The sequence below is a fragment of the Scatophagus argus genome, chromosome 3 (genome assembly GCF_020382885.2).
Source record: "Scatophagus argus isolate fScaArg1 chromosome 3, fScaArg1.pri, whole genome shotgun sequence".
Taxonomy (NCBI): domain Eukaryota; kingdom Metazoa; phylum Chordata; class Actinopteri; family Scatophagidae; genus Scatophagus; species Scatophagus argus.
The window spans coordinates 2,519,590-2,534,419 of NC_058495.1; the positions used below are offsets into that span (position 1 = coordinate 2,519,590).

Below are 14,830 nucleotides of genomic sequence, written 5' to 3' on the forward strand. Positions count from 1 at the left end.
GGAGTAATAATAATCAGAGGTATCATTGGATATAAAAATGCATAACTAAATATGCACTTAAGTGATGCATAAAAATAGAGAACTCATCATTAAATGTGCCAGTTAGCAATTATTTTATCTCATTGAGTTTAACAAATTATGAATACTGCAGTCTATGTTATATATAGACTGATATTATATTAGATATTTTTTTAAGACTTTCAAATTGAGCCACTGCTGCCCGCCAGTGACTCTCTTCACATTTATGTTCATTCTTTTCTTAATTTCCTTTTTCTTACACAGTAATCAAGCAAGAATGAAAGAAACAACAGAGCAAATGACAGACAACAGCAGCTTTCCGCGTTCATGTTTTATTTATTTATTTTTTTTAAACCATTCACACAGCAGAATAAATTCTGTGACTCTGTCCGTCACTTCAGTCAGTCTCCTTCATCCACTTCCTCACAGTAAAGTTTGACAAGATACAAAGTCTCTGTATTGTCCTCGTCCCAGTCTGAAATATTCATTCAATAGCCATTAAAATGTCCCTCAGGCATGCTCATTGGTGGAGTCAGTGGGAACAGCCAATCAGGAGACAGTATCAGTGTCCATGTCATCAGTGTCATCGCCCTCTGAGCGGCAGATCTCCTCCAACGCCAGCTCTGACAGACAGGAAACAGGAAGTGGAAAACATGCATCTATTTACTTCAGAGTTCTGAATGACGTTACACTACATGGCCAAAAGCATGCATACACACACGTTCCAGATAGTGTAAATTTCAAGTTTTTCTTAATACCTACATGTACAAATCCTAATTTTATACACATTTTGTCATTTCACAATGGAGAGCTGGACAATATTGTGACATGTTGACATTGTAACCACGCCATGATTAAACAGTGCCAACAACTGAGAGAAAGTGAAACTAATGTTGTTGGTGACTCAGCTGTGGAAGAGTTGGTTCCAAAAATAGTGTGAGAGAGAGGGTGTGATCAGGTGTCAGCCATGATGTGACAGATACGTATTAAATACAGATTCTATGTCAATGTCCTTATCAGTTTCAGTGTTCCTGGATCAGAGAGATTCAGGGACACTAGGCTGAAGTTAGTTAGATAACAACTGACAAGTCTCATCCAAAAAAACAACCCACATCAAGCTGAAGTTGGTCTTAAGTTAGATTTTAGTGTCAACTTCTGTACAGAAGGTCAGTTTGCATAAATGACTGATCAGAATTGAAAAAAAAAGAAGAAGCTGTGTCGAGCCACAGCTGCCTTCCTCGGCCTGAAAAATTCATCTCTTTGAGCTGGTGTGTTCCTGTGCCAATCGACGGAACAATCTGTCAGACAAAATGGAAACCATGATACGCTTGAGCAGCAGACATTTGCATATTGCCAGCAGTAGATACTGTCACAATGAAGAGCTCAAGACAGTGAGACAGAAGAAAAAGTGCTGACTGATAGTGATCATAGCTGATCAAAGCTGTCCACAGCCTGACAGGAGAGATGTAACCGATACAGATTATTTTCTGATTTAATGATCAGAACAGCCTCAGGGGAGTGAAAATCAGCAGACTGCTGCACTTAAAAGTTACACTTTTTTTCAGTATATAACTTCATGAAACACAGCGTGTGTGTGTGTGTTTACCTTCACTCTCGCTCAGCTCAGGGATTTTCCTTAGCGTGTCTCGCACGGCGGGGATCACCTGGTCGTACATGTGCAGCAGTGGCCTGCAGCTCTCTGAGAAGCTGCCGTGATGCAGCAGCAGCCAGTGCAGCAGCAGTAGACACTCTCTTAGCAGAGATGCCGCAGCGCCGCGCCACCATGGCAGCGAGGAGGAAGAGCACTGATGCAGGGGCAGGGCCAGCCCTGAAGGAAAAACATTTTTGGGTGTTGTACAAAGGAAGGAGGGGGTTTCCACCACTGTGTTTTAAATCTGAAACGTGACTTACCTGTTGAGTCCGTCAGCTCCTGGGAACCACGAAGATCCAACCACTGACGATGGAAAACAATCACCACTGTCTGAACCAGCTGTGAGGGAGACCATGACAAGTTTGAGTACAAGGTGCAACAAGTGTCATGACATACAGGGACAGAAGCGAGCTTCAGAGAGATTAACCTCAGTGTAGCATTGACAGGAGCTGCTCTGGCAGGGGGTCCAGCTCTCTGCTCTCTGAGTCATTAGTCTGCTCAGCAAACGGACCACCTGAGAAACAAAGACCACAATGGCTAAAACAGAAGTGCTCAACTTTCTCCAAAATAAAAGCTGTATTCACATATAAGCTGCTAGCAGCATAAACAAATCAGGGCCTAAACTTTATAAAAGACGGTAACAAACAAGGAGGGGTGGCACTACATATCTGTTCTGTCACGGCTCAAATGATGAATTCAGTACAGCAACAGTCATGTCATATCATCCTTGTGTTTTCACTTTCTCTTCTCCAATACTGGAACTGCTTTCATTAATAAATGACTTCCAGTCAGTTCTACTTGGACTTTGTAGTTCCTGTTAAGTGAGTGAGTCAGTGGAACGCAACACTTAAACAGTGAATTTATCATGACAACAAACAGATATTTTAAGCTAAACAGGAGCATGCCAGACAACAGGGAAATAAATATAAAATAAAAAACACAAGAACTTTGAGATAAAAGCCTGTTTGCAATGTAACAATACTGACTGACTGACTGACTGACTGACTGCTTCATTTCTTGCTTCAGTGTCTTGATGACTAAAGTATGACAATAAACAATGATGCAACAATACTGATAGTAGTAGTGGTGAGGTACTCAATGCGTCATGGAAATTATCAGACCTCATGAAACCTCATGACTGAAAAATAATTATATCATTATTATATTATATTGCAAGTACAAAAGGAGACAAACAGACCACAATACACAAAGTCAGAAGGAGTGTTCCAGGAGGGCAGGATGAACAAACAGTTTCCAGCCAATCAGCTAACCAATGGCAGCCTTCCAAGTGGAGTTACACAAAGGCTGATTCCAGAGCATTTCCCTCTAAAGAGGTTACACTAGAGGCTACAAGAGCTGCACAGACGGAACATCATCTCTCTTTACATGTTTTTCCATAGTTAAGACTCATCCATTACTTTAAGGACATGAACACAAGATGAACAACAAGATGTAATTAGGCACATGTCAACAGTACAAACAAGACATAAACCCTGCTGCTATTTATCCAAATGTCCTGTAGGAGTATCTTTAAAGTGTGTGTGTGTGTTACCTGCAGGTCCAGCTGGATCCAGTCTGTATGTGTTGCCTGGTTGTCTGTTCTAGTTCTGATGAACTTGAACAACTTCAGGAAAACACATGGGTCTAAATAAAATAATTAAAAAAAATCATTCAGTCAGTCATTCAGCTGCAGTAAAATCTTGTAGAACATAAACTTGAGTGAATATTTGCCACAACATTAGAAACATCAGTGGTTCCTTGTGGCAACAGTACTGTCGCAGAGGCTGAAGCCTCACCATGCTGAGAGAAGATCTGCTGAGCCAGTGTCGGGTGGTCCGACATGGACATGAGGACAGACAAACACTCTGAAACTGTGTGCCAGCTGTTGTCTGCCGATGACAAACACACACAGACCACCTGCAACACACACTGCAACCTGAGAGAGACAGACAGAGACAAAGGTGACCAGTGCAGACTAGTAGATTTTCTATCACAATGGCAGGATCAGTTCAGTGAAAACATCTTGATTTCCCCCTGGTGGCTGGGCTGCAGTACAGGCCATAAGCTCCTCACCCTCCATGTTAGCAGATGGGACATGGGCCAACGTAAAAACTCAAAGTACAGGTCAAATCATTTTTTTTTACCACAAAGATGGTTTCTATGATTTTAGGTAATTCTTAAAAAGCTGATCTATAAGTATTCGTTTTTCAGCACGCGATATTTAGGCTTCACCTTTTACAGTGGGAGGAAGAAAGAGATGAGTCTTTATATATACTAAAGGTTTGGACCAATTGTTTTTGAGGCAGATACTAATTATGACATGTAAGAAAAAACTATGCCATAGTGACTGGCATTCATGTGGGTGAATCCATGAAAAGTCATACTGCATTAGCTGGTGGTAGCTTCTGGTTGCTTTGTCACCATGACAAGAAAAAACAATCATTCAGTAAATAATACTGAAGAAACAGTCAGACATAGCGTTTACCGTTACGGCTGTTAATTTATTGTTATACAAACTGGCTGTATTTCCAGAAAATTCTACAAGTGATCTTCTCAAAATTCACCTATTCATATTTCATGTTATTGTCACACCATGTTACATCACCACAGCGAATGCAATTCACTGCAGGTAATGTACAGTCAGATGTTACATAATCACTGACATGCAGTGGAATCAACCCGCCCACTCCCTGTTCAGCCACTCCTCACCTCCAGTACTCCTCCCAGGTGAGTGTTGCATCATGTGAGTGTGTGAGTCTTTGCTATGTAATTGGAGGTTTCACAAAAAGTATTAGTGTAGTGAACATGTGCTTAAGGGTGGTTAAAGTTTCACCTTCACTGCTTCCTGCAGTTCTCACAAATTGAAAACACAGTCAAACATTCGTCTTTGTGTTGGCATCAGTATGGAAATGTGGCAAGTCTCTCTTCTTCTCTTCGTTATTATGTGCATCATGTGTATTTCTGTTCTGAACATAAAGTGCCTTTTCTGTGGTTCTTTAGTCAAAGTCCGATTTTGAAAATGGTTCCTTTTCAGACAGAGTGATTCAGTCTTGTGTGACAAAACACAAGACTGAATCACTCTGTCTATGATCTGATTTCTTAACTATAAACCTAAACTAGTGAGACTAGTAGACCAACTGTGACCTTTGACCTCCTGGCTGCTGGTTGTTGGTAATGGTGCTGAATGCATGTACCTTTAAATGTTTGTGTGTGTGTGTACCTCTCAGAGTGTGTGTGTGGCGTCCTCTCAATAAGGACGCACAGGGTCTTCATGGCATTGAGGACAAGCATCTCTCTCTGTGAGCTCCGGCCACCGCCTAACCCTGCTTCGCACAGCCGCAACAGTGACTGCAGCAAAGCATTCTGGGAGCACAGACCCACACCTGCAGCTGAGTGCTGAGCAGACAACCAGAGAAAGGAGAAATTTGTTTAGGAGATATCAGATAATGACCTGCCCAAAAAATGAAAATTCAGTTATTAGCTACTTACCCCCATACCAACTGAAAATCTAATTTAGCTTCTTATTTCTAGATTGTCACAGCAAAACAGTGTTGCAGCATTCCCCTTAAAAAATAATCCATCCAACTTTCTGTCAGGACAATTCAGTCACAAACTGTTTCATTTGTTGCGTGAACTGTTCCTTTGAGCTTAGCATATTATTCAGATAAAAACGTTTCATATCAGAAAGTCTGCAATTCAAGATCTCTACTGTAATGTGTTAAATACAGTGTGTGAGTTTTGGTTTATACCTCCTGGACTGTAACTTCGCTCTGACTTGACAAGACAGCCTTCACCACCTGGAAGCATCACAAAGGTCACAAAATATAATAAGTACATGATAGTTCTGTACATGAATTACTACGATTCATTCACACCAAACTTTCTTTTCTTTTTTTCCAGCCTGAAAACAATGCCATGACCTTCTTCAAGTCCCCCTCCGGTTAAAAAACATGTCTGAGCTTCACTGCGCATACTGATGTTTGTTCAGTTGGACACCAAAAGACTGTCTTCACTCTCATCTCATGAAGGTGCTCACCTTAAAGGCCCAGTGTGGAGGATTGTGAGGTTGTGGACTGCAACTGAACACTAGACACCTCACCCTCGCATGCGTTGGCAACAAAAGGCCCTCTAGAGAGCCGGCGTTTGGTTTGTACATTCAGGGCTTATGTAGAAACATGGCAGTACTAACATGATGCACATGGTACAAACAGATTTTAGCATAATCATTGCTGCTGTTCTCTAATGCAGCCATCAAGTGTGAAAAAAGACTTGAGCTTAAAGTACTGTTTATATTATATTATCTTAATAATGAACCATCTTCAATAAACTTTGTCATTTCGTCATTTCATTTTTTAATATTGATTTGTCATCAGCCACTTTTCAGAAATAAAGCACCTAAGACAGACTGAAAAGTCACTAAGCTGGCAACACTGTGTCAAGTGCACAACATTTTACACAAAGATTCAGTCATAGCACGAACTGATGATTCATATGAAGTATGCCAGGCCCTAAAAACAGCCTTCAGGCCAAATCCACAGCACACATGATGATGCACTGTACTTGTAGGTCGCATTGTAACCTGCATCCAAGTAGACTACATGCCTAAACCAATCAGCTTCCTGACGTCTGTCAGCAAGACTCTTAAATCCTGTATTACACTGCACTATATGCACTGTTATTATTGTGTGTCATCACCTCGTCACTATGGGCGACCACCAGGTAGAGGAGTCTCAGAGCAGCCAAGCCGATATCCTCCACAGTGAAACCAGCCAAAGCAGCCTCCTCCGGTCTCCCTAGTTCATCAGCAGGGGCAGCATGGCCTGCTGGGAGCGAGTGAGTTGAGTGAGCAGAGTTTGCATCGCCAGCAGACGTGGGGCGGAGTGAATCCAGAGCCTGACAGAGTCGAGACAGGTGAAGGTCCAACAGAGAGAGGAGGAGAACAGCTCCAGGACATGATCTACACACACACACATGCACACACATTTTTTTTTAATATTGTGTTTTATTGGTTATTTGCTAAAATCATACCAAAAATGTGTAACAGTGGTTCTATTTGTTCAGTTTTTATGTGTATGACAGAAATACAACATAAAAATGTGGTTGATGGAAATATTGGCTTCTGTGTGAAGACAGTATTTCAAAGTAATTCTGAGTGGTGTACAGGCCTAATGAGCACAATGCTGTTACATCAGTGAATAATATAGCATACAGTTCAGATTTAGTAAATCTTTTTAATTGTCTACATTTACACGTAACCTCATGGCGCTGAAGAGCGCTCTGTTGTCAACAGAACTGTTAGTGTTTTGTTGTTCTGGATACGTCAAAGAGCAGCAGATATCAAAGTTCATCAAGGTTCAGCAGAGTTTACGCTACCTTTTGTTTTTACTGCTGGCTTCAGCTTTTGGTTGGCTCTGACTTAGCATGTTGAGTCCAGTTACAGCCAGACTCTGGACTGGACTCAGAGCAGCTCTGGGAGCTCCCCCTTCACTGACTGCCGCATCAGAGTGGAGCAGAAAACCTGCTGACCGCCCACTGAAATCAGATCATACAACACCGCATCATTAATCTTTTATAACAGTTCAGCTCCTTTTTGCCTGAGCTGCAACAGTTACAAGTACTGATACTACAACCACCACTGCTGCTACTACTATCATTACTGGTATTATTAGTAGCAATGAAATTAAATTTGTATTACAAGTGTTAAAAAAGGGAAATTACAGGATTGGTGACAGGTGTTCAAATCACTGCTCAAACATCAACCACCACGTTCTGACAGGAATGACCATCACCATTTTTACCATTGTTACAGTGTTGGGTATTTACCTGGATGCCAGGTGGACGTCAGTCAGACTCATAGAGAGCAGGTGAGAGAGGCCGAGGCTGCTGGGAGACAAAGGCTGCTGCAACAACAAACCCAGCAGGACTCCAGCTGGGAGACAACACACACAAACCACATATCTTCAATTACTTTGGGACACACACCATAGACTTACATTTAAAAACACACATCTGTCCCAATATATATGAGTGTGATGTTGCTACATTCAGATTTTACAACAACAGTTATTATTATTTAGTCTCTCAGTTTTCTCTCAGGATTGAGTCTGATTATTTATTATTTTTGCACAATTTCTTATTTATGTTATGGTCTGTGCCCTCCTTATCTTGCTCTCCAAGCACACCAGAGTGATGCGTGACTTTAAAAAGGTCCACCCACCATGGTGAAAAACACCGGCAGAGCAAAGCTTATTATAGTAGCAAAGTGTATGTGTGGGAAACAGCATCTGTGTGAGGTTAGGATGGTTTAATATCTCTCTGAGCTGTTCTCTGACACTCCTGTTGTATCTGGATATGAAGAAGTTTGAATAAACTAAAGCATTTAAAATGGGTCTTATGTCATATTTGTTTTTTTTTTAAATTTTTTTTACTAATTTAACTATACAAGGAATCTCTGTCTGTCCTCCAAACATCTCAACGCAACGACATGCAGTGGTGAATTTGATACATTTTGGACATGCGACACGTTCAGTATTTATTAACTTTGAATAACCAATCAAACAGCAACAGTACAGCAGTGAGGGCAGAGCTCAGGCCTGAACAAACTGTTGTTAAAGTCTAATAATAATTATATTCTCGCCCCACACAACTATATTTGCCAGTGATTATCTTCACTGCATATTACTTAATGATGGAATAAATTCATCTCATAACATCCAATAACAATTTTTATGATCAGGGATCATGACAAATAGCACTTATATGGCAGTGATGTGGAAATTAATAAGATGTTCGAAATAAAATACTGAAATATTAATGAGTTTTGTTATATTTAGGCTATTTGAGGTAAATTAATGTTTATATTTACTGAGCAGTAAAAACAGTCTTGAGAACAATCATACACACATTTTTCATTAAATTAATCCAATGGTTTTTAAGATGGGGTCCAGAATGGTTAGCTGAACCCTACGCTACATAGCAGAGCCATGTAGACGTAGGGTTGCATTAACTCACTCGCTCTCTCTCTCTCTCAACAGAGCTGGTTATACCCAACCAGATGTCAGCTAATTTGAGTTTTAATGTTTAGTCAGTGCTGAGTGTGAAGTAGCTTGCATTCACAGTTCATTAACATTAGAAATCTGTCAGGAGACCAGAGAGATTTTAGTTGAGCTGTGGTGCAAGCAGCACTGCAGATCGACTGACCACTGTGGTGCAGGTGTGCAGGTGTGACGGACAGGAAGGGGTCTGGGCGAGACACTTCCTGTTTGTCTCCACATCTGTTGCTGGAAGACCCTCTGTCCCCACCATGTCTCCGGGTCTTCACCGGTGTTGTTTTAGATGGGACACTGGCTCCAAACGTTTCTTTGGTGATAAAACCATTTCCTGTTGGAGAAGAGGAGCTGCTGCTGCTACGATGCACCTGGACGAGACCGCTCATCACTTTAGGACTGAGAAACAAGAGAAACAGAGTGGAGTCACAGCAGCAACTGTTGCACTACAGTGTGACACTGCTACCCGACAAAATTCAGCACTTCTTTTATCCAGCAAAACCCAAAGCTGTATTCAGTTTTCCAAGATACAAAACAGAAAAAAGAAAACACAAAACACTGAACCGATTATCGAGTCTGTTAACTTACCTATTTTTTGGCAGTGGCGGGGAAATCTTGTGTCTGTCCAAACTGTGCAGTTTCGTCTTCATCTCGTTTATCTCTGCTTCTTTAAACTGCAGCTCTGACTGCAAAGACTGCACCTGAACATCGACAATGTGTTATTATCATGTTACTCTGAGGATCACATGTGCTGTATATCCTGTGAACCTCACCTTCTTGTTGAGCTCCTTCTCCCTTTCGTTCTGCTCTCTCTGTCTCTGAGTCTCCAGCAGGATCTGGTTCTGCCGCTGGGCCTCCTTGTCCAGCTGAGCTCCTTTCAGAGAGTCCCTCAAGACCCGGATCTCCCCGCTCTTCAACACAATCTCCTCCTCCACCTCCTTCAGCTAATAACACATTTGCTCTCCAGAGTTTGTTCTCAGCCGGTACAAGTCATTTCTAAACCTTCTCTGGAGGACCTCACAATACTGTCAAACACTGTCATGTACTGAAAGCTGACATCACTGTCATCAGATGTCTGAATATGCTAAAAAGTATTAGCAAGAACATTTCTTTCTGATGGAACGATCCAGATATAAACACTAACAAATTTTAATATTTAGGGCAGAATAAACATTATATACTCTTTATCTTCTATTCTTCTCATTATTCGGTACAGAAAATACTGTATAAAACTGTCAGTTTGGAAGAAGATGATTTTAGTACCTTGAAGTATAGCTGCAACAATTAATCAATTATCTGATGAAAAAAAAAATTAGTTGCCAACTGATTAATCGTTTCAGCAATTTTTCAAGCAAAAATGTTCAACATTTACTTGCTCCAGCTTCTTAAATTTAAGGGTTTGTTGATTTGATGTTTATAGACTACATAATTGATAAATGAATTGTGAAAATATTAATTAATAGATTTATCAATACTGAAAATAATCATGAGTGGGAGTGTGGTATAATTTCTATGTAAGTTGTGATGAGCTAAAGTTATAGTATGCACTGCAATATGATAGCATGAAGTAGTCATGTTATGTTTCCATTAAGATTGAAAGAAAAGCAAGATACAGCTGTATTAAAAGGATACAACTGGTTAAGGGCCTGTAAGCTATAGAAGGCAAAACTTCTTTATAATTATATATAACTGTTTTATGGTAGTGAAACACTGTCTATGGTAGCCATACACTGTCAATGTAATGTCATTGTAACTGCTGTGAACCTGGGGAAAAACATTTGTTGTCCTGCATAAAATAATTATTTTTAAAAAATAGCACAAGAAAAGACCTGGAGATAATGGTGTCTGCTACCAGCCGAAATTTAGGCCAAAACTGGAAGGCAGCCCAGAGAGGAGAACTAATGCTGTAAACTGTGCATAGAAGTCCCCAGAAAACCTAATGGTGTAAAAGTCACCACCCAATCCAGGACAAAAAGAGAAACCTATTGGTGTAATAAAAACAAAGTTGGCAAAGGGATGGACAATAGGCGTGGAAAGGTCCAAACCCTAAGGTATATAATGTGAAGCCACCAGTCATTCTACGAGAGACCCTTCATGTGTACCTAGTGTGCTTTGTGAATGGTTTTTCCCTTTTTTGCCGGCATTAAAGTCTTTGCTGCTCAGAATCCTGTCTCCTGTTGATGATTCTACTGGACTTCGAGGGAAGATTTTCCAGAACAATTGGACACAGCTAAAACTTAGAAATTACTGTGGTGTGGCTTTGAGTCTCTGCTCTGAGCCTACATGACAGGAGTCCTACCTTGAAGCTATTTAAGGGGGAAAAACAAAATAAAAATCTAATTCTCAAAATTTAGAATAAAAGGTACAAAATAAAAAAAACTGCAGACTGTAACCACCTGACCACTGCTTATCTCACCCTCCCCTACAGTGGCTGCTAAAAACGTGAAAGGCTCTCTCTAGATCGTGGTTGGACGTCCTGCTGCGGTCCTGCTCGAAACTTAATACGATTACTATTGTGTAGTCATAATCCATTTTAATTCTATTACTACTCTACTGCAGTTGCTACCATTATTACTGTTATTGTTACTAATATTGCTATCATAATCACCATAGTACCTTCTGTATACTTCATTGTCATTATCATTATCTACAGTTCCAATACTTCTGGTATTATTACTGCTGCTATGCATCTCTGCTTGTGTCCTCCTTCTCTCACGCCTCACCTCGCTTCACCCCTCTCTCTCTCTCTCTCTGTCTCTTTCTCTCTCTCTCTCAACCCAACCGGTCAAGGCAGATGGCCGCCCATCTAGAGCCGGGGTCTGCTCCGAGGTTTCAGTTTTTCCTCACCACTGTCACCAAGTGCTTGCTCAAGGGGGAATGTTGGGCTCTCTGTATTACAATTTAATTAAAGAGTTTGGTCTAGACCTGCTCTAATTGGATCCTGTCATGAGATAACTTTTGTTGTGAATTGGCGCTATATAAATAAACTGAATTGAACTGAATATAGCTTGTGTTTCGTTTGTCCGCTCTGAGCTAATGGCTAAACATGACAGTCCAACATGGTGGACTCTGTGGAAGAAGACCTGCTCCTTCTGCAGATATCAAATTCTCATTCTAAGGTAACAAAAAGGCAACAATTCTTAGTTTCAGGTGACTATACACTAATAAAAACATCATTAGAAATATTATATTCCATTTCTACTGAAAGATCCTCTCAAATCCTATATAGGATGTTTAAGTTTTTTTAAGTGAGGAACCAGTGAGTCTCACCTTCCTCTTAAGCTCTGCATGCTGAGCCTCCAGGAGACGGTAGTCTTCTCTGTCTGATCCAAACTGCTGCTGCATGTTACCTTAAGAAATAAAAAAACATCACTTTGTCATTTTGTCATCACATTCAACATCATTAGCTGTATTCACCGTCTGCTGTTTTCTGCAGTTTCTCCTATTACATCCTGTCTGTATTTTTCTACATTAATGGGGTCCTGAAACTCACTAGCCTACATTCAAGCTGAAGCCTTTCACTTCTCACAAACAGATCTTAATCTGTTTCCTTTCTTGAAAGTTGTACTTTTCTTAAGGTGATAAGAAAGAAATTTAACAGGATCAGAGCACTGATAGACTGATAAATTTGAATGCATAACTGCCCTAGCACTTTCAAAGAGATTGGAACAATGGAATAAAGTCATGTTTTATTTTCACTTTCGCAGAAACATTACTTTGACAAAAAACTACATCTTCCTAAACTCTTACTGTGATGGATTACTGCTCTGAACTCACCGAGAAGTTCTCTGCTTGGTATCCTGCTGCTGCTGCCACTAAACCCAAACATGTTCTCTCTGCGCTGATCTTTTGCGGCTCTGCACACAGAATTAGTCTGTCCTGCAGGCCAAGCAGATCCACGGGCCAGCTCCATTGGTTTGGCTCCTGGTTTAGATCCAAGCCCAGATGCAGCAGCTGAGGTGATGGCCTGAGAGGCGATGATGTCAATCTCATCCAAGTCATCCTGGGTGAAGTCCTCGTCATCTCCAAATGGGTCATCAAAGGCCACTGCTGTCGCTGCATTTTGGTTCAGACCTCGGAGGCGCTTGGTTGGGGGGCAGTTCATCCTGTGTCTGATGAAGACAAAGTGACTGGCAGTGGTTAGCCAACAACAACAACTGTTGGTCTACAATGTTGCTTATGCAGCATCAGGGCTCTAATTTATCAAGTGTCTCATGGTAGGAAATTTATTCTAGATGGCCATAAATTCAACTTTATAAGTCCAAAATTTTATGGAATCTCCACAAATAATCAGTTTATGGTATTTATTCTTTGTTCTGCAACTTTTGTGGTAGTTTAAAAAAGCTTGTCAGTCCTACCTTTTACTTACAACTGAATGACACCAAAGTAACATTTTATTACCATTCCTCAGACCATTACCAACGTGTGTTGAACGTTATTTTCCTGATTGGTGCTGATCAATAAATTATCAACAAAATATTCAGCAGCAGATTCCAAGTCTCTAAAAGTTTTCATAGAAATGAACTGAAAGCAATGGCTACTACCTAGAGGCAAGGGATGCAATCTTAATAGTAATGAGGGTTTTAGTTAATGGAATGAAAATGTGTGATTTGTAAGCTTAGATTCAAGATTAAGGACTTTTATTGTCATTGAACAGTTGCCTGTACAACGAAATTAGACAGCAAGGCCATGAAGGTGCAAGGTGAAAGTGTCAAGTGACAAAGTGAAAGTGTCAAGTGAGCATAATAAATAATAAACAACAATAAACAGTAAACAATAAATGGGCTACGTACAGAGGCTGTGAATAACAGTGTTGCACTTTGAGGTAGGTATTGCAAAATAGTCAACAACACGGCTAATTGAAAAAGCAGCATCATTTAAAGCTCTGAGTGCAAAGGAGAAGAAGCTGTTCTTTAGTTTAGCGTGATAAGTTCAGTGGTAAAAGAGCGATTCTCGCTAAACTAAACCTTTAAACATGCTAGCTATAAGTCATAACCAGGTGTCTGATGTTGGTTCCTCTGGGCTTCCTGTGTTAGCTTACCTTGTGTTGCTGCTCCAACTCCTGTTAACGTTAGCTCTTAGCTACGAAGAAAACGCTCGACAACTAGTTATTTCATTGGGAAGTCGGCCTGCTAAGCTAACAGAGCTCACTCAATCACAACCTTTGAATGTCTGTTAAGACTTCATTAAAACTACGTTAGTGGTGTCGGTAACGGCATCCCTTCAGCAATAAATTAAACAGTGAAACTGATTGTATGGCTAACCTGCAGCTCCTACGCAGCCATAGGGTTTAAGTTGTCAGTTCGTATTCAGCCCGGCCCGCTCGGTACCGCTGATAATCTAACCAATCAGAGCAGTAGAGATTGTCTGCAGCCGCGGCGGGGCGTTCCTGTCGAGTTTATTGTTTTGATTGGTTGAGGTCGGAGTGGTTGCAGCTGTGGTGGGTGTTCCTCTATGGTTCCAGTCGTAACAAAACAGGAGATATCAGGAACGCCCACACAGATCATTGGTTTACATAGAACAGGAACGCCCCGTAGCTACTGTCCATTTTTTTGTCCAATAACTTTATTGACTGCTCTATTGTCGGATTACTGTGTCCATCATGTAGTTTTCTGTGGAAACAAATTAGTGACTGCTGGATTCACATTGATGACTTATCTTCTAGCACTGCCCTACTATTCTGCTTCTCCACTGAACAGCTACAGCAACCTCAAAGTGCCAAAAAAGGTCAATGTCAGATGCCCAAACGGTTAAAAACACGCCTACCACTAGATGGAGGCATTGCGTGCCACGGCAGCACATACGGTATGTCTCTATATTTCTATTTTATTTATTACTCCTCTAGCACTGTAGCTTGGTGAGAAAGAAGAACAAAATGGAGCAATTTACTTTAAAATGTAAGACATTAAATCAAAATAATTACACATAAAACCTCTGTGCTACCCAGAACCAATGCTTAAAGTAAATCTCAGAAGAGTATCAACTGATCATAAGGAAATACTAATTAAAACGCACTGAAGAGAAACCTGGCTGCCCCATTCGTCTTCTTCTGCTCTCAGTTTACTGGTGGATCATGAACAACTTTATGCTGCAAACCTTCACCGTCTGTACAAGA

The 14,830-nt window shown here is 40.7% G+C and overlaps 1 protein-coding gene across 1 annotated transcript; it reads right to left on the reverse strand.

Annotated features, from left to right (window-relative positions):
• Positions 1 to 334: 334 nt before the first annotated feature.
• On the reverse strand, positions 335 to 14,054 carry LOC124054796 (ATR interacting protein). Its single transcript, XM_046381181.1, has 17 exons — positions 13,757 to 14,054; positions 12,493 to 12,827; positions 11,986 to 12,065; positions 9,489 to 9,659; positions 9,304 to 9,416; positions 8,870 to 9,114; positions 7,493 to 7,598; positions 7,043 to 7,201; positions 6,365 to 6,626; positions 5,419 to 5,466; positions 4,890 to 5,065; positions 3,466 to 3,605; positions 3,222 to 3,313; positions 2,097 to 2,183; positions 1,930 to 2,008; positions 1,625 to 1,846; positions 335 to 641 (listed from the first exon to the last, which is right to left on the reverse strand). The coding sequence occupies exons 2-17, from the start codon at positions 12,818 to 12,820 to the stop codon at positions 568 to 570; spliced, it is 2,382 nt and encodes a 793-aa protein (XP_046237137.1). The 5' UTR covers positions 12,821 to 12,827; positions 13,757 to 14,054; the 3' UTR covers positions 335 to 567.
• Between the last annotated feature and the right edge of the window lie 776 nt (positions 14,055 to 14,830).

Excerpts from the sequence above, each read along its gene's own strand:
- LOC124054796 (XM_046381181.1), bottom strand. The coding sequence starts at position 12,820 with ATGAACTGCCCCCCAACCAAGCGCCTCCGAGGTCTGAACCAAAATGCA. Across the intron at positions 9,417-9,488 it reads AGAAGGAGCTCAACAAGAAG|GTGCAGTCTTTGCAGTCAGA; the intron begins GTGAGGTTCACA and ends GTCGATGTTCAG. Across the intron at positions 642-1,624 it reads TGAGCTGAGCGAGAGTGAAG|AGCTGGCGTTGGAGGAGATC; the intron begins GTAAACACACAC and ends CCTGTCTGTCAG.